The 26,196-nt window shown below is 43.2% G+C and overlaps 1 protein-coding gene across 1 annotated transcript in view; it reads right to left on the bottom strand.

Moving 5' to 3' along the window:
• LAMC1 (laminin subunit gamma 1) overlaps positions 1–26,196 on the bottom strand; it is a 176,529-nt gene that overhangs the window by 51,352 nt on the left and 98,981 nt on the right. Inside the window, exons 2-5 of the mRNA XM_040360320.1 lie at positions 14,943–15,247; positions 10,057–10,187; positions 4,905–5,071; positions 2,284–2,472 (exon numbers count right to left, since the gene is read on the bottom strand). Of these exons, the coding sequence (XP_040216254.1) occupies positions 2,284–2,472; positions 4,905–5,071; positions 10,057–10,187; positions 14,943–15,247 (792 nt within the window). The remainder of the gene's footprint in view (positions 1–2,283; positions 2,473–4,904; positions 5,072–10,056; positions 10,188–14,942; positions 15,248–26,196) is intronic.

Raw genomic sequence — 26,196 nt, 5'->3', positions numbered from 1 at the left:
CAGCGCCTGCGAGGCTCCAGTGTGAAAATGGCCTTAGAGGCACCTCAACCTCTCTTTTTCTGCAGATAACTACAAGAGCTGGTCTGTACATTTACACAGGGGATCCTGGGTGTATGATTTTTTGACCGGGGGAAATGGGACGTGGTGCCAATGTTATCAATAAAAAAAAAAATGGATTAAAAGACTGGTATTTTTCAGAAAAGGTGGGAAGTTGGGAACCATTTTGTCTAGAGTGTCAGTTGGCCAAACAGACTTCCAAAAACTAAGAACTAAGGAAAATATGAAACTGATGCTTGTAACAGAGAGCTATGTTATCTTATTTCTCCACATCGCTAATCAACCACCTTTTGCCTGATTCAATAAATGCTAGCTATACACAGGCGGAACTAATATTGATGATGATGATGATAACCACTGTCAAAAATAACCCCCAATACATGCAGGGGAGACATTATTTTTTTGGAAGAATGTCAGATAAATATTGCCCTATGCAAAGAAAAAAAAAAAAAAAGTAAAATTTCTTGAATCTGTAGTCTTTTAGAAGTAAAATGTAGATTCATTAAGAGACAACTTTTTCTTTATCTATGTTTCTAGTTGCAATGGCAACAAAGAAAAATAAAAGGAATGTGCTGATAACTTGGAATGATCTTCCTGCAATGGCCAAATGCAGCAGATAATCACAGTGTGCGGTCTCCTTTGTTTACAGGGCAGCAGAATGCTTATTTACGTGGCTGTGTAAAGCCTGACACCATCCACTCAGCCCAAGTGTTTACAGAATGCTGTTATTTGTTACAGGCCCAGAGGGAGACTTTATAGTTGGGGATGTAAAAATAAACTGAGGCGGAAAGCAGGGCTCACCTATACAAACAAAGGACGTGGGAGAACATGATGAAGTGGTAAGGATCACTGATGTGTATTGTAACGTAAAGAATATAGTGCCAAGTTGCTTGCCAAGAAACAAAACAAGGCCTGATGTTAGCAAACGATGCCCCCAACAAAACTGATCTTCCAAAGGCTAAAATGGTGTCAAGAGCCAACAGTGCCCACTTGTCTCTCCATTACGTCAAGATGATTGTGGCTAGCACTTTTCATCATGGAGGCCTATTCATTTTCATTACAGAGTGCCACATGTTCTGGGCATGGTTCTGCCTATATAACGTGTGTGTGTAAGTAGCTTTTACCCACATCCCAAATCATGGATGAGAATTCCGTATTAAAAGCGACCCCAATTTGTATCCTGGTAACAAAATACCCCCGATCATAATGGCATTAGCTACAGAACAAAAAAATGCCATTTGAATACAGGGTGTGTCAATGACGCTGCAGACCATTATGGGCTTTCTGAGAAAAAAAAGCAAAGCACTGAAAATGAACATGAAAGTATTAAAACCTGAGGCAGGCAGGTGGCTAGATAAAAAAAAAAAAAAATAATAATAAAAAAAAAGGAAATGGTATCCTCCATATTTTGCGCAGTACAGGTTTGCTTTAAAGGGTCACTAAAGGCAAATTTTTTTTTTTTTTTTTAAATAACAAACATGTTATACTTGCCTCTACTGTGCAGCTCGTTTTGCACAGAGTGTCCCCTAACCCTGTCTTCTGGGGTCCCTCAGCGGCTGTCTCAGCTCCTCCTCGCAAAAGCTTTCCACTTTCATGCGAGCGAGCATGGTGGAAAGCTTTTGCGAGCGCGCTCCCGTGATACAGCGGCGGGCATAGCCGCCGACTGTATCACTCGGCCCCGGCGCGCCGAGTCATCCGCTGTGATTGACAGCAGCGCCAGCCAATGGCTGCGCTGCTATCAATCCGTCCATCCTAGCCAATCAACGGCCAGGCTGGGAACCGAAGAGGATCACGTGGACGCGCGCTGGACTTTCGAGGGGTCAGGTAAGTAAAACAGGGGTTCGGGGGGGGGGGGGGGGCCGTTGCCATCGGATGTTTTTTCATCTTAATGCATAGTATGCATTAAGGTGAAAAATCATTTTTTTTTTCAACCCCTTTAAGCAATACTATCTTCGAAAAAAAATACAAATTCCATCAACATCTAGAAGCATTGATCTGAAAAGCAAAAATTATTACAAACAAGATTGTATATTAGAGCTGGTCTGTATTACAGTAAAATGCAGATTTAACCATTTAACGTTTAAAGACAACAGCGAAGACTTATCTTTTGCATCAGTAAATTAAGTACAAACAACTCAGGAATACATTTGGTAATCATCAAATCCACATAAAACATTCCTTTTTATTATGATCAATGATGTACATGTTAAAGATGTTCTCACATACCAACAGGGTTGCAGTTACAGGCCAGGCAAGGCTCGTCGTCGTTCTGACGATAGTAGTTCTCTCTGCAACGCTCGCAGTTTGGACCATCTGTATTGTCTGAGCAGCTACTACAATGGCCACCATGGCCGGTAGAACGGTACAGTTCTGGGTCAAAGTAACATTCCTGGGAGCGACCATTGCAACTACATGCTAAAGAAAAGAAAGAAGAAACAGAACAGATGTTTATAACCCATAGATGATTGTACATAGTTGATCAAGGAGTATAGTAAAAATCGAAGACATCATACCGCTGGGTGTTATATAACACAGTACATATAAAATACACAACTGATTTTTAGGTAGATAACAAAAAAAGTATCTGGAACAGCAAGGCATGGCAATCAATCAACTTCTCAGCTCGCTCTGTTAAAGCAGAACTAAACCTGTCAATTTAACGGTTTCCCAAAACAGTAATATTCAAGGTATACCGTGAATGAGATCTGTCACAGCTGCCTCTACTCTCAACTAAACTGTCAAGCCAGCAAATGGTTGGTGTCAGAACTGATCATACGTGTAGTATAATGACAACTGCAGATCAGAGGCCAAGATGGAAGCTTCCTTGACTGCAAAGAACAGGAGGGTCAAGCTCCCCTTTAAGTTTTGAAAATTAAAATAAATCAGCTGCAATGCACATCTGCTCCAGATTCTGATACAGCTTTGGCTTTGGCATTGTAAAGTTTCCCGAATGTTTTTAACCACCTCAATACCGGGCACTTACACCCCTTTCTGCCCAGGCCATTTTCAGCTTTCAGCGATGTCACACTTTGAATGAAAATTGCGTGGTCATGCTACATTGTAACCATGTGAAATGGTTATACATTTTCTTCACACAAATAGAGCTTTCTTTTGGTGGCATTTAATCACTTTTATGGTTTTTATTTTTTATAACGTTTTTCTAAGTTTCTGTCAGTAAATTTTGTAAATAAGTAACTTTCCTCCTTCACTGATTGGCGCCGATGAGGCCGCACTGATGGTCTGCACTGATGAAGCCACCGATTGCTGGCACTTGTGGGTAATCATTACTGGCACTTGTGGGCAATCATTGCAATCAGGGCACTGATGATCAGTGCCCTGATTACACCTAGCTGACCCCTGTGAGGAGATGCCGCCGATTGGTAACCGGATTACCGGCATCTCCGTGTTTACATGGTTAAAGAGCCGGGTCTTTACACAGATCGGGGTCGCGCCGTGTCCTAGCAACACGGTGCGATCGCTCATTCTGGGAAGCCATCATATGACATACACCCAGAAAGAGAGTCGCACTGCTCAGCCATCATTTGATGGTGGGCAGGCGGGAAGTGGTTAAAGTATATCTGAAGCCATACCAACCCCATCTTCCTGAGCCTTGGCAGGCTCCCCCACACTGGCATACCACAATTCAAACTACAAGAAAAGTTTGCCCAGCGCACTAATCTATCTAGCCCAAGATCCAAGTGGTATACATGCTACCAAACTGGCAATCTGGTGTACAAGTTGTGCCAACTGCGGAACTGCAGTTAAATAAGAACCAGCTTCATGCGTTACTGGAGGCAGGCAGAAGACAGTAGTCAGATGATCCAACTGAAATGTCATAGCTTTTTTAATTCTAGTCCTCTGCCACCATGTAAAACATTTTTTGCCTGGAAATGCCTTAAAAAAAGCTATATTTTTTAATTAGTGGAAATGTGGTTCCTGGCCTTCTACTCTAGTGCTCCATGTTGGAATAGACCAGGGGTCTCCAAACTTTTCAAAGGGTCAGTTTGCTGTGCTTCAGACTTTAGGCCCAGCATCAGTGAGAGTAAACATGGCCTCAGTGTTTGTGGCCAGCAGGACGACGACTGGTACCTCATCATTGGTATCACTGGAAGAAATGGTGCCCAGATGTTGGTGTCAGTAGAATTAGTGCCTCATATCATTGGGAGGAATAGTGCTCCAAGGGCCGGATAAAAACTAGCAAAGGCCCTCCTTGGGCCGCAGTTTGGAGACCCCTGGTACAGACAGAAAACTGTACACCCCATGTGTCACAAGTATCATCTCACAAAATTGAAAATTAGGTCTTCTACATTGTGGCGGTGGGGTCAGATAAAGAAAGATTCAAATTAGTCAACTACTCCCTAAAATCCAAAATAGGTGATGGAAAGGAGATCTAGTCAAGACAAATTTTGGCTCATTTATACAACCCTCATTTCCCCCTTCTAAATCCCAGAGTGAAGAAGAATATTACCTCATTAGACTAGCCATTACCATGTAGAGTTCTCTACTTTATTAGCTACAACAAGAATGTGGCACTTTGCCATCTGTTTATAGGCCAAGTTTACCTCTCTGAACATATAACACCCGTATTTAAGGTTTAACATGTTAAGCATGTATCCCCCCTCACTGGGACAATGGGCAGGGGGATCCTCTCCCCACATCCGGTGTCACACACGACTATGCATTCACAATAAACTGTGGATGAATGAAGCAGACTAAAAGTACTGTTAGCTGGATGAATAAGCCTGTGATTGGCTTGTGTCACACATCTTCAGAATTAAGAAACTTAAAAAAAGAAGAGTTTCCAATAATAAAGTAGCATTGACAAGTTTAAGAAGCAGCTCACTTACGTAGACACTCGTTGGCGCTCTCAGAGGTTGCCCTCCTCCAGGGTCGGTCGTTAAAGAAGGGTAAACATTTTTCACAATCGACGCCGAATGTGTTGTGTTTGCAGTTACAAACCAGCTTGCTAAATTCATTGTGCACACATTCACTGGCATGTCCGTTACACTTGCACCTGAAAATGAGAGAGGGAACATGGAAGGTCCAAGTTAATTTTACACAAAGGAGTTCAAGAGGAATTCCACCCTACAAATGTTGGATTATTCAACAATGTTTTCCTGTCACCGAGTATCCTGAGAAACCATACACACTGTTGCTGGAACAAATGCAGGAAGGCTGCTCACATGCAAGGGGCGATTTGAGGGGAAGACGCTTTATATTAAAACACTATGGATATTTAGCTGCTGGATATTTAATTTTTATTTTTAATTCCTCATTAACCTCTTAACGGTCAACCACACTAAATCTTTTGTGAAGGACTACAACCAAGCCATGGAATATTTTTTTTTTTTTAAGGTTCTAACAGCCTAGCTGCAGGCTGTCTAAAACGCCCTGGTCCTCAAATAGTTGGCTAGAATCTGTCATCAAAATGCAATCCAAGGCTCCCGACACATGGGACCATCCAGCTGCAGGGTGCCCAGGAGGGACATGTGCAGCATTCAGTCCCGCTACAGGCAGCCTGTCAAAGTCTTTAGCCGATTACTGTATTGAGTGGTACAGGCATTTGGGCCCTGTGCATTCAGGAACGTAGACCTGGAACACAGAAGGACTTGGACAGACTGCTTGCAGCATAACTGGATGCTGCCCCTGTCCCTCCTGGGGACACTATAATGTAGGGAGGGATGCAGTGCAGCTGGATGGCCCAATGTGCAAGGGGCCTAAAGATGTTGTGTCAGCTAAATTGTAGAAAAAAACTCAGGCTAAGAGCAATGATAAAGCGTTCAGGCTGGTCTATCGCTATTTGTGCTTTGTCAGTAGTATTTAGGCAACATTATTATTGTTTATAACAGGTATCTTATATGGCGCCAACAATTTATGCTGCGCTTCACATGTATATTCAGTCATTAGTCCCTCCTTCAAGGACCTTACAATCTAAGGTCCCCAACTCACTTTCATACATACACATCAATATAAAATGACAGTGAACACAATCTAAGGCTGGGTTCACACTTGTGCAGAACACGTGCGATGTCTGCGCAATGCAAATTCAGTCATACAAACTGTATTGCTGAAATCGCATTTGCAAAAAATGGTGCAGGACCCTTTTTGTGGTCTGCACTGGAATCGGATCACATGGGATCCAATTCCAGCATTTGACAGTTCGTACTGTGGACTGTGAACTGATCTGGGGGGGTCATTAACATTCTTTTGACAACCGCAGTGGTTCGCAGAGGGCAGTGTGAACTGCCTGCCAGTGACAAGCGATGTGGGAACCCGCACTGGAATCGTTCTTGTTCCCGCATCGCATGTGTGAACCAGGACTAAGTCAATGGGGGAGCTTTACAGAGTGCAAAATCTGGTGCAGCTGTGCATGGTAGCCAATCAGCTTCTAACTTCAGTATGTTCAATTAAGCTTTGACCAAAAAAAAAAAAAAAAAAACTGGAAGCCGATTGGTTTCTATGAAGATCTGCACACTCCAGTTTTAGTAAATCAACCCCATATGTTTAGTTGCAGCCAATTCACTTGTGTTTGCAGAACACATTCCCATGGATGTTCCCATAGATGTGTGGGAATACACATGAAGAGGACAATTACTGACCAGAACATATGGATGTCCAGATTTAAGGCCGGCCTCAGCACAAAAAGGAGGTCCAACAAGTGAAATCTAGCTTTATAAAACAGTCACAAGGGTGGTAATCGAAAAGTTATTCTGAAATACATTTACAAGCAACGTTGGTCTGTACTGTGCTATGGCCCTCCAGGAGATATCAGTTTACTGAAATAGGATTTCTGAATGGCTGCAATGGATCAAATTACTGCGCCTGCAGTAGGTAAGAAATGTTGATTTCGCATTGGATGACACGGGTTACTGATTGAATTTGCATACCCTTAAAGTGACCCCATTGTCAATCAGTGCACCAGTGATGGCAAACAAGGACTGCATGTCTTAACATGTGTGCTCGAATACCTTGTATAGTGAATCAGCAGTCAAAAAGCCCAGGGTGACCCGATATATAAATATAATTTACAGGAACTAAAAAGCCAAACTTTGACCTGACTCCTAAACCTTACTACTATACCACATATATAAAGGTTCAGCCTCATTGTCCAATATGAAGATGAGAAAGGTGTGAAAATAAAGTTGTCTCATTGTCCAATAGGAAGATCACAAAGGGGGTGCAACCTAGCACAATTTCGGAGCCCAAAATCAATCAAGTATTTACGGTAAGCCGCCTTAAGTCAGAGAGGCAAGTACTGTATTCTCGAAGTACTTGCCTCCTAACTTACGGCGGCGTAGCGTAAATTCAAAATATGCTGATGGGGCGTGTTTTATGTTAATATGCTTTGACCTGACGCGATTGACGTTTTTTTGGAACGGCGCATGCGCCGTCCGCCTACATTTCCCAGTGTGCATTGCAGCCAAGTACGCCGCACGGTCCTATTGGTTTCGACGTGGACGTAAATGAGGTAAATCCCTATTCACGGACGACTTACGCAAACAACGTAAAATTTTCGAAATTTGAAGCGGGAACGGCGGCCATACTTTAACATTACTATTCCAACTATTTGTTGGAAAAACTTTAGGACTGATAAAGCGTTACGTAAACGGCCTATCTGTACTGCGTCGGCCAGGCGTACGTTCGTGAATAGGCGTATCTAGTGATTTACATATTCTACGCCGACCGCAATGGAAGCGCCACCTAGCGGCCAGCCTAAATATTGCACCCTAAGATAGGACGGCGCAAGCCTTCGTATCTTACATAGGTTTAAGTGCATCTCTGTTTGAGAACACACTTAAACTTAGGTCGGCGCAGATTCTGAGTTAGGTCGGCGTATCTACTGATACGCCGACCTAACTCTACCTGAATCTAGCTATATGTGAACATATCCAGCAATAGTATAGAACAAACAAATGGCCACTGCCCTTGTCTATAACTGTCCTTCGCAGCAAGGAGCACATGGAGGGCAATGCATTCAAAACAAAACCAAAGAAATTCCCAGCTCAACTCAACAACCAGACTGCAACCAAATTATTCTAACAGTATGCATTAAAAAAAAAATAGGATTTTTTGTACTCCCCGTAAAATCCTTTTCTCTGTCGTCCATGGACAGACACAGCTCCTTAAATCTTGTCAAGTGGGTTATGCTTCTGTTCACACTACACGCACTTGTCAAGATTTAAGGAGCTGTGTCCGTCCATGGACGATAAGAGAAATAAACCCCTATTTTGCACACATTTGCAAATACATGCGCAAGCTACAAATCCTTACCCCACCCTGTCAAGGCACCCTAGTATCTGTAGTCCTAGCTCTAAATTTTGAGCGCCTTCACAGTGGAAGCACATGCATTATAATGGATAGGCAGAGGGCAGACGACCCTGGAGGAAGCCTACCCCATGTGCTCCTTGCTGTAAAGGCCAATTATAAGTGAGGGCAGTGGCTATTTCTTTGTACTGTTGAAATATTGGCGGGGGGACGCACTGCACACCTTTGCTGCCATGGTGCTATATTCTGGGTGTCCAGTGCGCCCTGTGCCTTTAGGACAGGATTTGCTCCCTCCAGGTTCGTCTGCCTTCTGCCTATCCATTATATTGCATGTGCTTCCACTGTGGAGGCTCACAAAATTTAGTTAGGACTACAGATACTGGGGCGCCTTGACGGGAATCTGTAGCTTACACATGTATTTGCAAATGTGTGCAGACTAAACCCCCGTTTTTAACGCATACTGTTAGACAGGACAATTTGGTTTGTTAGCAGGCTGGTAGTTATGTTGATCTAGGAATTTCTTTGGTTGGGTTTAGACTCCTTTCACACTGGGGCGGAGGGGGCATCGGTGGTAAAGCACCGCTATTTTAGCAGCGATTAACCGTCGTTTTTGTGGCACTATTCGGCTGCTAGCGGGGTGCTTTTAACCCCCGCTAGCGGCCAAAAAAGGGTTAAAACTGCCTGTAAAGAACCGCTTTAGAAGCAATGTATTCACCGCTCCTACAGCGCCTCAAAAGATGCAGCTAGCAGGACTTTTATTACCGTCCTGCCAACGCACCGCTCCAGTGTGAAAGCCCACTAAAGTGAAAGAAGCGGCTCTTTCGGGGCGCTTTGCAGACGCTATTTTTAGTGCTATAGCGCCTGCAAAGCGCCTCAGTGTGAAAGGGGTCTAAGAAAGAGTATACAAGCCCAGCACTGTCAACTTACTTGCTGTTGCTGCCATCTAACCCATATAGTCCATATCTCCTAATAGAGTGAAATAATTGAATCACTCTTGTAAGTGAATGTGTAGATTTGTTGCTGTCCACAACATAAGCAAACTAGTATTGCTTTTCATAGCAGTAAAGCAGGCCAAAGACGGGTTTTTTTTTCTTATTTAATCAGGGCGAGGCACATGAAGGAATTCCAAGCCATTGTATTCTCCAAACTGAACTCGCTTCTGTCAGAACACACTGATCAGCGGCAGCAGCCGTCCATCAACAAAAGTTTTCTATCATATGCCTCTTACAGAAACAATCAACTGTTGAGTTGAGGGACAGCTAACACAAGGATTGGAATTTGCCCGGGTCTCGAACCAGCCAAATTTCAATCCATCTATGGCAAGCCTGGTGTAGAGCAGACAATCAAAATTATAATAAATATACACTATTAACAAATAAATATTTTTTTCACAAAACACTATATACATGCACAATTTTACTTTAGAGTAAATGACAAATAAGTCTGGAGAAAATAATAATATCTTTATTTCCGATGACAATATATTGTGTACTACAGTCTAGTTGGCCAGGTCACATTGCCTGCAAATGGCAATGGAATGAATTCAGGCGTTCCAGATGAGGTCAGCTTCCACAAGAGAAGTTCATGCGGCTGCTAGACAACTTGCCCTGCTAAAGTATTGTGACCACCCACATCAATACACACAGTGCAACCCGACCCTGGTCCAAAATAACAGACTGAGAGAAGACTACGAGAACAAGCATTGGCATCCACAGCATGTGCGTTGTTGCTTACCTGCCTCCTACAGCAAAGTCAGAGATGGCATAGTAATAGGATTTCAGCACCTTGGGATCACTGAACACCTCATCTCCAAATGTATTCAGCCTGTTCAGAGTTACACGGATGTCTGTGGCTGTTACCCAATCCTGTACACACAAAAGATTAAACAGCAGCGAGATCTCATCAGTTATGTTTATATTGGTGGACATACAAAAGCCAATGTAGTAGATATATTAAAGTTGTTTTTTTTTTTTTTTTTTTTTTTTTTTTAAGGTGGCACAATGTTGTATATTTTATCTATTAAGGTTCATTCAAGCGGCTATAATCCTATAAGAAAAACAAAACAAAAAAAACAAAGACAAACAAACACGATCCTGTTCCTTTAAAGCATGTTAAACAGCACAGTGCTTGTGCGGAATCATTTGTCCCTCTCCATGCTGCAAAATACCCGGTTGATCCTGCCTCCCCCTGTGTGTGCTGACCATGGTAATCATGGCTGCTGATCTAGGATACCGTGGTCAGGTTACATGTCTCCAACATCCCTGCCTGTCAGCTATTGAGCCCCCCACTAATCCCCTCCTGCTGCTAATCTGTGTAAAGTAACAGTGCCCAATTACTAGAATACCTCCTGTTATATAAAGCATTGTTGCACAGTGTCTTTGTTTTATAAAAAATTATGCTTAAAACCTTCTTGCAGAGCGCCGCTGTGCGGTCACGTGACGTCCCACCGCTCTCCTTCTCTCCTCCCAGCTGACGTCAGAGGGGAATCTTAGCCCCTCCTGTTGTAGTCCTCAGATCAGGGAAGGAGAGCGGCAGGACATCATGTGACTGCACAGTGGTTCTCTGAAAAAAGTGTAATTTTTATAAAACAAAGACACTGTGCAATATAGCTTCATACAGCAGGGGGATGCTAGTAATTTGACACAATGACTTTACAACCACTTTAAGTAAGGCAAGTACAAAGTGAAAATTAATACCCAAACAACCAGATTTCCATTCATCAATTGGTTGCTATTAGTTACTGTACATTTCTCTTGTCCATAAAAAAAGAAAGAAAACTTGAACTGAAGCAAACCAATAAACATGTCATGTAAATTGTAGAACAGACATGTCCATAAGCCTACCTCTAACCTGTCCTGACAATTGGGGAAATCTGATATGCAACAACTTCTGTGACTGGCAACCACCACCTAGATTTAGGCATTGCTTAGTGAGGCCGCCATCATCATAATAACGGATCCATAGCGAGGAAGAAAAACAGTCAGCTGAGCTGATGATCACAGGAGCCAGTTGCTATTTGCAGTGAACCCCCGGAATCAGGGCTCCAGGAAGGGACGACGGATGATCAAGGCAGACATGCAAGCAACTGAAGGTGCCCGTTTTAAAATGTAAGCAGCACTCTAAGAAAAAAAAATTCTATCTAAACTAAATAGAAATCACTGGAGTCGGGATTCAAAGTGTCACTTAATCCACATAATAGAAACTATCAATAAATGGTGTATTACATGCTGTTCACACTCACTCAGAGATTTGTTTTCTTTATTCTGCAAAAAATAAAAAAACACTATTTCCACCTTCTGTTCATATCCCCAATGCAGCTAGGTATTTTGTGGAGCAGTGCTGGTAGCTCTACACATGCTCAGTTTTCAGAGAGTTTCTATGCTGAGCATTTCCTCCCTGTCACATCCGAGCAGCCCATGTGACTATTAGTCACCCATGTGAGTGTATACACAGTGGTAAATGTCAGTCCACTCCCTCCATCTTCCTCCATGCCCACTAGCCACCTAAACAAAAAGGGGTGGGGGCATTACATGTAGATTGATGGAGGCTTCACTTCCCTCCTATTTTAAGACACAGGCTGGAGGGGGTATGCCAGGGCCTGTGACTGGCAGAAATCTGACCACACAATTTTGATGCCAAAAATAATAAAGATTTGATTTCAAATATATATTTGTATGACAAGAATTTAAGAGAGTTTACATTATTTATGTTTACTTTGAATTCAAAAGGCTGTTTAATTTTGTTTTGTTTTTAGACCAGCAGCAGAAGACTAGAAAGTCCTCCTGCTTATGCTTCCATGCAGACAGGCTGGGAAAGAGCTGGGTCATGTGAAGGCTGTATACATTTTAATACGCAAAACTTTTTTTTTTTTGGATAGAGCAAGGGAGGGTTATAACACGTCAGATTTTTTTTTCACCATCTGTGTCACATTGCGAAAAATTTACATTCACTTCCTGTCCCATAGCGAAACCGGAAGTAAAAAAGAAATCCCTTCAATTTAAGGGAATTACTTGGGTACTCCCAGATCTAGTGTGGAAGATTTCCCTCCATTACTTTTTTTTTTTTTACTTTTACCGATAATAAGCAGTACAAAATAGAGAGAGTTAATCCCCTTAAGGGGGGCACAGACCGCAATAAAACCTGTCAGGGGTTCTAATCCCTCTCTGCTCTATTCAAATCTAAAAAAATAAAAAGCTTGGTCTTTAGTTATACTTTAAGTGTTTTCCCGCCACCCTCTGATCTCTCCTGCATCAGGCAAGCCATTTCATGAAAAACTTGCATACATCCTCCAACAGTTTCATCATGATACAGCAAGAGTAAGCAATGCAATACAAAACAAGCCAGGAAAGGAGAACTTCATACAACTGTCCAAAAGAGAACAGTTAATATGGACACTGCTTGTAAAAAAAGGAAAAAAAAAAAGAAGAAGAAGAAGTAGTCAAAGAAATCCACAGCAGGTTGAGAAAACCATACATGCAAAGCTGGCCTTTGGGGTGTGCGAGCTGTGCGGCCGCACAGGGCGCCATGGGCGACGTGTGGCCATCACAGCTCGCAGAATGTGAGCCGCAGTCAACAGGGCCAGACTGGCCTACCGGGATATCGGGAGATTTCCCGAAGCTTCTGGTTCCAGTGCCGCACGGAGTAGCTGAAGCCCTCATCCGCGGTCGGCAGACCCATCGGGAGTCCCCCCTTGCACTAATGAACCGTTTTGTGGAGAAAACCGGATCTCGATCGCATACGCCCCAGCCGCAAATCGAGGCTCCGGCCTTGTCAGATCCCGCGGCGGACTCACTGGACATGGAGGTAAGCGGCTCCAATGCCCCTCCACCTACACATCCAGCCTCCATGGTCTCTCCTCATGCCTCCCCCTCCTCAAAGCATGCCTCTCCCTCTCCAAGCCAGTCAGATGGGAGCACAGAGCGCATAGCTCAGGCTGTGGCTGCGCTGCTCTCCCCCATGATAGCAGCCTCAGTGGAGAAGGCAGTCACCGCTGGAATGAAACAGCTGAAACAGCAGCTGAATGAGCATGCTACCAGACTCAATGAGGCCGAACACTGCCTTTCAAATGTGGAAGATGAACTCTATCAGGCGCAGGCGCCACAGAACAAGCTCAGGATAAAACCAACCAGTATATAACTCCAGAAGCTGGATGATTTGGAGAATAGATCCAGAAAGAGCAACTTACGGTTTGTGGGAGTCCCTGAATCGCTGCAGGCCTCTGCGATCGCAGATCTCTGCTCCAGACGCATACCAGAAGCATTGGGCCTTCCTGGCCCCTGCACGGTTGAGCGAGCTCAACGAATGGAAACCGTCCCCTCGGAACGCAAAACCCCCGTCCCATTATCACGAAATACCTGAACTACTCTGACAAGGCCACCATCCTGCAAAATTTCAGACAATCCAGATCCCTCCAAATAGATGGGGCCAAGATCCTGATCTTTGTGGACTACTCTGTTGAAGTTTTCAAGAAAAGGGAGATTTCCCGGTAGGCTGCCTGTCCTGCGGCCAGTTTCAGCTGAGGGGCTGTAGTGCTCCCTGTCCCCTCTTTCCTGCTCCTGTGTATCATCATGGAGCTGGCTGCCTGGGTCTGTGTTCGGCTCATGTGATAGTAGATAGAATCAGCGTTCAGCCTATCACACAAGCCGGTCTAGGGGGGCGGGACCGCCAAACACAGACCCAGGCAGGCCAGCCAGCTCAGTGATGATACACAGGAGATCATGCCCGCCATACAGTCCGCCCTATGTGCCTGAATAGGAGGATCGGATTCGGCAGGAGCTGCATACAGAGGAAATTAGGTTTCTATATTCCTCCATACAGCCGCTGAATGCTTGCAGGAGAAAGAGGAGGAGAATCAAGCATTCCACGGCTATATGGAGGAATATAGAAAGCTAATTTCCTCTATATGCAGTCACCTTGCTTCTCCTCCTATGCAGTTCTCCTTGAAGCTCCCCCCCCCAGTGTTCTCCTCCCCCACCACACTCTCCAGCCCCCTCATCCCACAGTTCTCTCAACCCCTGTTCTTTCTGCCCCCCCTGCTATCCAACTCTCCCCATCCTTCAGCCACCATCCCAGTGCTCTCCACCCCTGTCCCCCCCCCCCAGTGCTCTCCACCCCTGTCCCTGCCCCCCTGTGCTCTCCTCCCATGCCCCCCACAGTGCTCTCCAACCCTGTTCCCCATCCCCCGTGCTCTCCAACCCTGTTCTTTTTGGCGCCCCCCCCAGTGCTCTCAAGCCCCCCCCCCAGCGCTCTCCGCTGGGGGGGGGGCCACAGGATTAGCTCGCACAGGGCACCTGAACACCTAAGGCCGTCCCTGCATACATGCATCGAAACAAACAACGTTTTAAGTATTTTCACAGCCTGACTGTACTGTAGAACACAAATGATGAAAAATAAAAGCTATATCCAGCCAGGTCACTTACCTGGATTGAGAAAACTGCATACCAATCGTCATTTAGAACATTGAAAAATGCCAACATGAAAACACTTAATTCTTAGGACTTTTTTTTTTTTGTTTGTTTTACATGCAAACTGTATAATTTGTACCTAATGAATCGGCACTCTGGCAATCAAGAAAAAAAAAAAAAAATAAATAAAATAAAAAATACAACCAGGTCACATACCTGCAATACAGGGCTGTTGTCAAAGTTGTAAGCACTCGGACGGCCTTCTAGGGTAGAGAAAGCCACGTTGCCTCCAGTCAGTGGTGAAATGTCGCTGAATTCGTCAGTGCATTGTGCCTGCTGTTCATCCTCTCCAGTACGGATGAAGCCTCGGCTTGGTTTTTGGTAGGTATTCTCGCAGGAGCCGCTGTAATACTGGTAAGGAATCCAAGGGCCGTCTTCTCGTGTCCTCTTGTATAAAGTAAAACTCTCCGGTCGGCTTGTGTGGAACTTCAGACGCACATAGGTGATATCAAATGACTTCCCTAAACAAAGAAGAAGAATACGATATTGAGTGCCTTCATAAAGAATTTGCAATACAAAAAAAAAAAAAAAGAAAAAAAAGAGTACTTTAACAAAATTCATACGATTTGACAGGAAATCGCAATCAGCCTAACTGTGTTGCCACTAAATACACCCTTGAGTACAGTACATAATCTGTGTATTTTCTTGACGTGCTAGTCACACAGGACCAAGGCAAAGCTACAACGAACTTGTATCACAAACCAATCAATTGCAATACTTACCTGAATAATGACAGTTTCCATCATAGCCCCACAATGGGTTATAGCCAGCTCATCCAGACATGGAGAATTACATCTGCTAATGCGGCTTCTTGAAGCCAAGCTAATGGGATGCTTAAGGATTTTGGGAAATAGGGCTTTCCCCATAATGAGTTAAAGATCTCTCTCAAGAGGGTTTATTCTCTGATCAACCAGACAATTTTCCAAAGGAATTCATGTGGCTTTGTCTTTTTACAAACAGACTCCACAAATACAACGGATTATTAGGAAACACTGGAATGTACTGTTAAGGGACTCAAAACTTGAGGAAGTGTTTAGGAAGTCTACCATTTCGGCACTCCAAACGTTGACATAGCATTAGAAATAAACGTATTCATGCTGAATTCCTAAGTAAATCTACTTCAAATACTGGTACTAATTGGCTGACAGGTTATCAGACTTCACAGTGCATGTTCTCTTGCAGTCATTGTGCTCAGTGCAGTTTTGTCATTAGGGGGTCACGTCTTCTTACATTCACGTAATGGCAAACAAATTTCCGATTTAAACATTTGTTATTGTTCCACAAAAACCTAATTTATTTGATGAAACGCCCTTGTGGCTTAGGGTATGTGGGAAAAAAACTAGTAGACAAATTATTTTACCACTCCACTTAAAGCGGAGAATCACCCTAAAAAACATCTATGTACCATCCCATCCAGCATACTTGCGTCAGCTACAGTATGCTTTTTTTTTGCGCTGTATTTACCGTTTAATCCTTCAGTTTCTTTTCAGACTCCCGCGGGGAGTAGGCGTTCCTATGAAGAGGGGAACATGATTGACGTCTGACTATGGCGCATCACGCTTTCCGAAAATAGCCGGACTAGGTCTCGGCTTCTCACGGCGCTATACGGCGCCTGCGCACGGACTAGGAGCTGACTGCGCAGGCGCCGTATACAGCCGAGTCCTAGTTCGGCTATTTTCGGAGCGCGTGACGCGCCATAGCTGGACGTCAATCATGTTCCCCTCTTCATAGGAATGCCTACTTCCCGCGGGAGTCTTAAAAGAAACTGAGGGATTAAACGGTAAATACAGCGCAAAAAAAAAAAAGCATACTGTAGCTGATGCAAGTATGCTGGATGGGATGGTATCTAATTCTTTTAGGGTGAACCTCCGCTTTAAGCAGAGGCCAGATGAGATTGTAAATATGCTGCAGCTGCAATGCTTGGCAACAAAAACTATATTGCATGTAGTCAACCCATTTGGGTGAATTAGGCCATACTGCAATTGTCCAGTAAATGTCATATTGTCTTCCAGCCACATGCCAATTGCCATTGTAGATAGCTTCTCAGAGGGGCAGCAAAGCCTGCCACATGTGTGAATGAGCCCTAAAAGGAGTAATACTTTGGAGAGATTTGCTCTCACTTCCCCTTTGGAAGGAAATTAATATCTCCCCAACTAAGCCTAAACATGAACCTGGCCTTAAAGCGGAGTTCCACCCTAAAAATGAACTATTTATATTTTGCCTTTAATGTAAAAAATAAAATAAAAAATTGTCTTTTTTACTCACTTCTATCTGGCTGTTATTAGGCAGATTTCGTAAACTGCCTAGTTCCTGGTCCTAGGTGGTTCAACTTCCTGTCCTAAGACCCCATTGCCTCCTGGGAAATTACACTCTGGGCATTACTGTGCCTAAAAATCGCCCAGCATGCACCTCTCCCTGAAAACCAGGAAGAAAAAGGAACTGGGCTTCACATGCCCACACATATGATGGATACGGCCACAACATGAGCTGGAGGATATAAGGCAAGTGTTTGCAAAGATTTCTGGAACGACTGGGAAGCTTTTAATATGTTTTCAGGACTATCTAACGTGATAAATTTTAGCTTGCAAAAAAAAAAAAATTATGCCCGGAATCCCGCTTTAATACAATGTCAACTTTGGGCGCCAACTAACAATTCCATTTTACAGAGTTTTAGGGGTATAGTTAGTATTATTTTAAAGAGTGTTTAAACCCAACCATTGAGCTTCTCCCGTTTGCTCCCCTTTGAGCTGTTAGTAAGAATTTTGGTAAATAAAAAAAAAATTGCGTGTGTTGTCAGCCCACAACAGGACACTTGATGTACAGGTATTTCTTTTACAGATTTTTTAAAAGGGAAAAACATGGGGAAACATGCATGCAATAAAGAGACATCCTGCATATTTTTTCTTTTTCTAATTTTGCTATCCATAGGCTTTACAGGAAGCAACTTTATCCTAATTGCCAATTTAATCCTTCTTTAAAAAAAAAAAAAAAAAGACTTTGGTGCATCAAACTTTTGGTGCCAACGATAACACGTTTTGGTGGAGGAACTGTATATTGTTCGGTTTCATTCCAATTAATTTTCATTCGAATTTATATTCAATAAAAGCAATTCATATAATTATGTAAAAAAAAAAAAAAAAAAAACACATGTCGACTTCAGCTCTGAGTAACTAGGGTTTGGTCGTCTTCCTGGAACTCCAGTGGCAATACTTTTTACAATAGGGTTGAGCAGTAGTAGCTAGGCCCAATGGGAAAGTCGGATCGGAGAATCCCAGCAACAGAGGGCATCTCTCCGCAGAAGTCGGAGGACGGAGGGTGATTCAGCCCATCGGCATCAATCCATAACCAAAAGATGACTTTCCAGCAGACAGTCCCTTTACAAGCCATTTAAAACCAAGCTATAAAATACATTTGTCAGTTTATGAATCTAAAGTCTTTCAAAGCCAGTTGTGTGATGTACTCCAAGCCAGATGATATTTAGCGTAATGAATAACACTCGAAAGAACGGAAGAGGGTTGTTAGAACGAGACAGAAACACCTTCCTGCACATGAAAACAGGAGTTGCAGGAAAAATGCATATGAAAGACACATGAAATAAAAGGCAGGAGGGGGAAGAAATGAAAGATGAGAGATTCAGACAGGGTGTCATTGAGAAAGGCATCTCCCCCCCCCCCACGCAATTATTTCTAAGAACATCTGGAGCAACTGTCCAGCACGAAGGTTCCCAGGGTGATGTGCACAGCTGCTAACCAGCTGTTTCATAGCTGGAAGAGGGAATACACAAACAAAGTGCTTGTGCCAACCTTTGCTGCAATGTTTGCTCTGTCCTTTTAGGCAGGCAGAATCATTCAGCAAGGCAATCTGATAAGAGTGACAGAAGGGAATTAAAGGCATTCTGCTCAGTCACAGGGTTAATTATACACAAGGGAGGATGTGTGCGTGTATACTCGTGGAGGACACGATTTTTAGGAATGAAGTACAGTGGCTTAAGCTGGCCATAGACGAGCTAGTTTTTTCCATTCAACTTAACGGTTAAACAAAAAAATCTGACCAGATTCTCCCATCCTTAAAGTGATACTAAAGACTGTTTATTTTTTGCTGTTAAAAATAACAAACAAACAAGTTCTACTTACCTGTTGCACCAAGCAGACCAGATCCTCCTTTTCTCTGGCCCCCCTTTGGCTCTCCTGGCCCCTCCCTCCTTGCTATGGGGGCACCCAAGCTGAGCCATTCAGACACAAAGCCGTGGCCCACTCTCCTCATTGGCTCACTGACTTTGATTAACAGCAGCGGGAGCCAATGGCGCCACGCTGCTGTCTGAGCCAATGAAAAGGGGACAGCCGAGTCTCTCATGCAACATCGCTGGATAGAGAGGGGGCTCAGGTAAGTTTTAGATGGACTGAGAAGGGCTGCCTTCTGCCTTTACAACAACTTTAAGGCTAGTACACACAGGCCGAATGTCAGGCAACACTGGCCAGTTCCATCAAAACCAGCCGATATTTGGCCCGTGTGTATGGCAGCCAGTCCGACAGAAGACCAGCAGCCTTCCAGGTCCCAATCAGCACTCTCACCCAATGACGGTGGGGGAGACCCGCTGTCCCCCTGTCAGAACACAACAGTTCAGTGGGGGAGATTGCTGTACCAACATCAGATTATTCGTATAGCAGCTCCGACCAGAACCCACTGGGCTGAATGAAAAAAGGAAAAAGAACGATGTGTACCAGGCTTTACATTTAAAAAGGTGGATGGGGGAATCTTCCCAGCTGTGTCATTGTATTCTGACAGTGGGGAGGCTTCCCCACCATCAGAATAAACAGATCAGCGTTGCAACAATGGCCACAAAGAAATTGAAGGTACATTTTGGATACAGTATACAGTGTTGTATGAGACCATTTTACAATGTTGCGTTATCAAACAAGCTTGTCCCTAAGGCTCCATTCACACCTAGGCGTATATACGCCTGAAGCGCGACGCTCGTGCCGCTGGAGGGGCGAATTTACATTGATGTCTATGAGATGGTTCACATCTCACGCCGAACGCCTGAAAACAAGTCCCGGACCCTTTTTTTCAGGCGGCTTTCGGCGTTCGGCATAGACATCAATGTTAAATGTTTTGTTAAAAAAAAAAAGTTTACAAATCGCGGCAAAATACGCCGCGTTATAGTGTGAATGCAGCCTTAAGCCTAGTATATACAATGAGATTATTGGATGAATGATTGTACGTTTGTTTTTTTTTTTTGTACCGAAAACCTAAAGTACGAAAATGCTCAAACGACAGAATACAAATTTGGAAGTGATAAAATGCATTTGTATCGTATTTTTAGACAAAACCGGTACTGATTAAAACGAAAACCGTATGATCCGTTGTCCTACGAGAACATTTTTTGAGTTTGTCCCTTCGCATAATTTCAGACGAAAGTTGCGTACTAATGAGCAGATTATCATACGATCTATTCGACAGCGGTATTTTGTTGTACGATTTTCTGACCGTGTGTACTAATGGCTTTAATGTCTTAGAGGGGTTTAAAGTTTGTGCAACACTGTACAGACTTGTCAGAAAATGCTTCTTTTGAGTCACGTGACCGTAAAAAAAAAAAATTGCACCGCTAATGGCGTTTTATGGGCAGTTTGAGTGCCTCAGAATAGTTAAGACAACTATTCTGGTAAAAAAAAATAATTATACAGTGGAAAGTTCTGCATGCCTTTAAACATCAACTGTAATTCCAAATGTAGAACTCCCTATATTTGTCTACTTAATGGACTCCAATGCTCTGGACACATCCATTTTCTCCCCACAGGTATCCAGTCACATCCCCCTATGTCTTCATGTCTTTATCAAACACAGATGGTTACAGGAAACACATTCTCTGGGTCAGGATATGCATAATTTCTAAACAAAATTCCATGCACTCCACAGAGCCGAGGGGGGGGAAGAGATGGAGGGAACAGGTGCAGACATCCAGGGAGAGACTGAGGAGATGGAGGCTGTGTGGGAAAATGTACACCATGAGAAGATCACTATAGAGTACGCCCATCTTTATGGACATGCCATTAAATAGTAAAGGATGCCATGACAGAGTCTTTGGGGCTCTTCTCTCAGTGTGATATGTATGGAGATCTCATTCAAACAGATAAACTATTCCATTTCAAGTTCACAGTACACCTCACTACAAAATATTCACCACATTTTCATCTTTATTGCCTTTACAAGCTTTATAAATCAACACGGAGGTGTCTTTTTAAACCGCTGAGGCCAAAGATTGGTGATCAGTATCTTTTGTGTTATAAAGGAAATCTGCCATTGGCAACCTACTACTAAAAATACTAGTTGCCCATCTGTTTCTGTCTTAAAGCGAAGTTCCACCAAAAGTGGAACTTCCGATTATCCACTTCCTCCCCCCCTCCGGCGCCTCATTTGGCACCTTTCGGGGGCGGGGGGACACAGGTACCCTTCCCCACTTCCGGGAGACAGTGCCGTCCCTTTAAAGTTTGACCCCCTCCTCCTCACTCTGCCATCGGGCCAGTTAGAAAGCGCTTCATGCATGTGCAGTAGGGAACCGGCTGCGAAGCTGAAAGGTTTCACTGCCGGTTTTCCCTTACAACGAATAGCGACAGCAGCACCAGACATTGCAGGCTCCTTTGACAGGTAAGTGTCTTTAGAAAAGTGTGCAGCTACAGTAGTGTGTGTATGTATGTATGTATGTATGTATGTATGTATGTATGTATGTATGTATGTATATATAATATATGTGTATATATATATTCGCTTTCTTACCTTTTTAGAAGTACATAGTGTACTTCCATTCTAGCCCTGCCACAACACAGGACGTTGCGTCCTTTTCTGCCACAAGCCCTTCTCCCCTGCTGCTTTCTGAGACCTGTGTGTCCCAGAAGAAGAGCTGGCCATTCACAAAGCGCTGCACGACTCGCGCGTGCGCAGTAAGAAACCGGCTGTGAAGCCTGAAGGCGCCACTGCCGGCTTTCCTTAGTTGGAATGGTGGCGCCTGCACCCGAGCCGGTAAACAAATCGGCCCCAGGGGGCTCCCTGGATAGGCAAGTGTCCTTATTAAAAGTCAGTAGCTACAGTACTTGTAGCGGCTGACTTAAGAAAATAAATATTTGCGACTGGAACACCGCTTTAAAGTATCACTTAACCCACTTTATAAAAAAAAAATCATCAATAAAAGTTGTATTACATGCTATTCATACTCAGTCACTATGCGATTCGTTTTCTGTATCCTGCATAAAACCTGGTTAGTCCTGCTGCTCTCTAGCTCCACCTTCTGTTCATGTCCCCAATTCAGCTAGGAAATTTGCAGCTGTGGTGGCAACTCTGCACATGCTCAGTTTTCAGCAAGCGTAATGAAGCCGGGAAGTCAGCATGACAACCAGGCAAATAGCACTTTGAGAATATGAAATGACCGCGGAGTGGGAATTGAAACATTCATCTCCCTGCTAGAGATGTGACAAGACACCAGTGGAGGGGAGTTGTTGGTCATACTACGCAGAATCTATAAAGATGGGAAAAAGTGCTTCAGGTACTTTATCACCTGGGGGGGAGGCACACCAATTAAAATGTTTGGTGAGACTTCTTCATTAAGAAATATGAACACTAGAATTGAGACACCCAATTTGTGTTCTTATTCCAAAATGTACCTGGTACAAAGCCTTTGCTACAACTTCAATGGGCACTGTTTTTTTGTGTTTAGGAAGGCCCAAACACCATAAGCATTACAACAACTGAAAAGAGAAATGTAAATTTAGCCAGCTTTGGCACAGATATCAGATGCCACTCATCTGCCTTTTGTACAGGTTTTCCAAAATCATAAAATTCCTTTAAAAAAGGGAAAGAAAAATAATTCTGAAATAAATGATCTAAGCACAGCAATCATTTCCCCAACCAGTACGTAAAGTATGCTCAGAGTTTGTTGGACTGCCTTCCTATTGGCAACTGAATAAGATGGATACACCCAATGGCCAACAATGAGGTACGAGTGGCAGAGCACAGCCCCAGCATTCAAGTTTAGATTGTAATTTGCCTAATTAGGTGCTCCAGATCTTAGGGCTTTTGTTGCACTATAGAAATTCACTATCCGCAATACACTCGATAACGTGTTTATCAGGCCACAGGTCTACCTAAACTATCATTTGTGCATTTTTCAACAAGCAGGGACCTTGCTCATTTTGAATCTTTGGCATGAGCTGGCAGACCCGTGTTTGGCAGCACATGTTTTTCTCTGAAATTATAATTGTGAATCTGGTTAACCACGTTGGTCAAATTTTCATGGGACTACATTTTATGGCTGCTAGATGTCCCTGCCATCTGTGGTTCGTCCGGTAAACTTCAGAAAATTGCTCTTTCTGCTTTAAGTCAACCATGGCGCTACCACTACCACCTGTAAGGGGATTTACCCTCTAGGTTTTCTGTACCCTTTGGGTTTACTGTCACCTAACCTGGGAACTGTAAGCATCCACATGTCCTGATGAAGTGGCTAATGGCCGTGAAACATGTAGCGATATTGTGATACCGACACCGTTTCCCATGTATTCGACAACTTGCTGAATCATTTACTCTATGTATTGTCTACCAGTTATTTCATGTATGCACTGTTATATGGGAACAGTATCCTAGGATGGGAGCTTTTATTAGGCTTATGGTTCAAAATTTATTTACATATATGTCATTAAAAACCAAAGTTTCTTTTATCAATTTTGCTGCATTGTAAAGTCTTTTTGAGTATCAATGCTAGCATATCATAGCATATGATCGTGATGTGGTACACCTGATTACATATGTATTTTTTGGATGCTACGCTCATTGAGACAGAGGTGTTTTTATGATAAGTTAATAAAAATATCAAATAAATCAGCTATTTTATATCGGAAGCCACAAAAATCCAAACCCAATGCGAGAGCTGGTTTTAAGCCTGGATTCACACTGAAGGCGGGTTTGAAATCGTTTGAAAAAGTTCAGCTGGACTCTCACAATTTCAAACCTGAATTTCAGTCTGACTTCGGGAGCGCTTTCAGGAGACATCTGTATGAGTTCCTGCACAGATATGTCTATTGAAATCACCCCCAAAGTCGCCAATAGTAGTGCAGGAACTACTTTTCGAAAATGGTGCAGTGTTGCAAAGTTGGCGTCACACCGATTCGGATGGTGCCGTTGCCGAAAAAGGCGGCGATTTGATAAAGTGCATGTCAAAACAGCCCGATGTGAACGGAGGCTAAAGCCATAAAAAATGAAGAAAGCGAACCTACCAACCGAACTGTGATAGGTGCCAACTAGGGCTTAAAAAGGAGACAATTGCATAAAATAAAAAAAAAAGAACCGTGAACCGCACAGCTGAAACCAGCATGCAATATGGCCGATTTAACATACTGTATATCACTACGATTTTCCAGTACAAGAATCTAATGCAACCATGACTAAACTACAGATGGTTACATCTGCTGCACCCTCATAGCCAGGCATGTCTGCATTATTACCCATAACTCTCTCTTGCATTTATGTTACTAGCAAGTTGTACCATGACAAGGAAAGAAGAGCAAGCTGCGCAGATCTGTAATCCCTCACTCTCCGGATAATAAACCCACTACTTATAAGTTAATCTAGTCCATCACTAAACATATGTGAAATATATAAAATCCAAAAATGCTATGCCATGATCTGCACTGGGTCTTAAATAAATTTATACTATTATACAAAAACGCCTTATTCTGTGAGACAATCAAATAAAGTGGGGGGAAAAAAATGCGTGCCAACGCCGTAAGCAAAAAGTGCTTAGTGCAAAAAGTTCATGCTCAATAATGGATTTATTTTATTTCACATAGGTTTAGTGATGGACTAGGTTTTAAGTTGTACCATGAAGCACGCAAACCTGACTACAGCCCTAAAATACTATTATTATTATTATTATACAGGGTTTATATAGCGCCAGCAGTCTGCACAGCACTTTACAACATGAGGGTAGATAGTACAGTTACAATTCAATACAGGAGGAATCAAAGGAGCCTGCTTAGTAGAGCTTACAATCTAAAAAGGAAGGAATGCAGCAGAATCCTTCAACTGGCTGAAAAATCTATTACATATGGAGATCGGAATTAGTAAAAATAGCATTAAGTTAAATAACGATGGTGAACAATGTGATAAAAGGCCTGTGGTGCACAGCAAGCATACCAGGAAAAAGATAGTCGCAGTAGTCACATTATGGTGGTTGTCTCGGCTGGACGGTCTGCGTAGACATAGCCGACACCTCATTAGGAGACACTTGTCTCAGAATTTGCTATTTGCGGACTCTGACAGCAGCCGGCTCCTCACATCTACGTCACGGGCTTCGTACTCCTATTCCATCTATTTTTTGAAGCTTACGTTGGATCACTTGTAAAAGTGACAGGCTGAGGCCACCAGCAATAGAAGAGAATATTTTGCATCCACCGGCTGCAGCAACAAGGAAACCTGCAAATGTCAATTTATTCCTGGCCCTGAAGAACCAAATGTTGATATACAGGTCTATACACGCGTAATCTAGACATATACAGATGTCTGTGTTTATAAGCCGGGAAAATGCGGTCAATAAGGCTTCCTTCCGTACATAAGGCAAATAAAAACATTTGGAAAATAAAGTGCTTAAGTAGGATATTTATACATTTGTGTAAGTAATCCTAGACTACACTATTCATTTTAAAGACCTATGTCCGATGACAAACATAGCAAAGGTTATATGTATACGGAAACTGCTTTTCTGCTGCTGATGCGGCACAAAATTCAACATGGCGGCACCTGCATGAATTTATTGTCATAATGTAACAATTCAGAGATAAGAATTTTATTGTATTTTATCTCGATATTGCTCTACTCCATCCTCAAATGCCCTTTTATTGTTAATTTTTTTGCTTTACCTCAAGTTAAAAGCCTTTATAGGATAAACAGAGTACATATCATTAATGGGCCAGTTCAGCCAAAAGTGATATTTTAGTTCTAGGTCATCTTCAGACTTCTCATACATCCCAGATTCTCCAACACCGACTGCTCTCGTCCATAATTCCAGACACTTGTTGCTGCCCACCTTTCAACCTCCTTGGCACACTTCAGCTCTTCATGTTGCATTTTCCATTCTACAACAAATCCAGCAGGGAGAGGGGGTCCATTTTATAATGGTCACAGCAGGGGTGCAGACCCAGCAACTGAAGCCTAGATACCCCACAAATCCATTCCTAGATACCCCACACCAAAGAAGGGGCACTACATTCTTCCCAACGACACCGATAGGGTTCTATATTCCTCCCAGCGACACCAATGATAGGGCATTACATTCTTCCCAATGACACCGATAGTCGGATGGGGTTCTACATTCCTCCCAACACCAATGATGGGGCACTACATTCCTCCCAATCCCACCAATGATGCA

This window comes from Rana temporaria, chromosome 7, assembly GCF_905171775.1.
Source record: "Rana temporaria chromosome 7, aRanTem1.1, whole genome shotgun sequence".
Lineage (NCBI taxonomy): Eukaryota > Metazoa > Chordata > Amphibia > Anura > Ranidae > Rana > Rana temporaria.
Note: the sequence above shows the minus strand (reverse complement) of the source record. Positions and strands in the feature narration are given on the sequence as shown.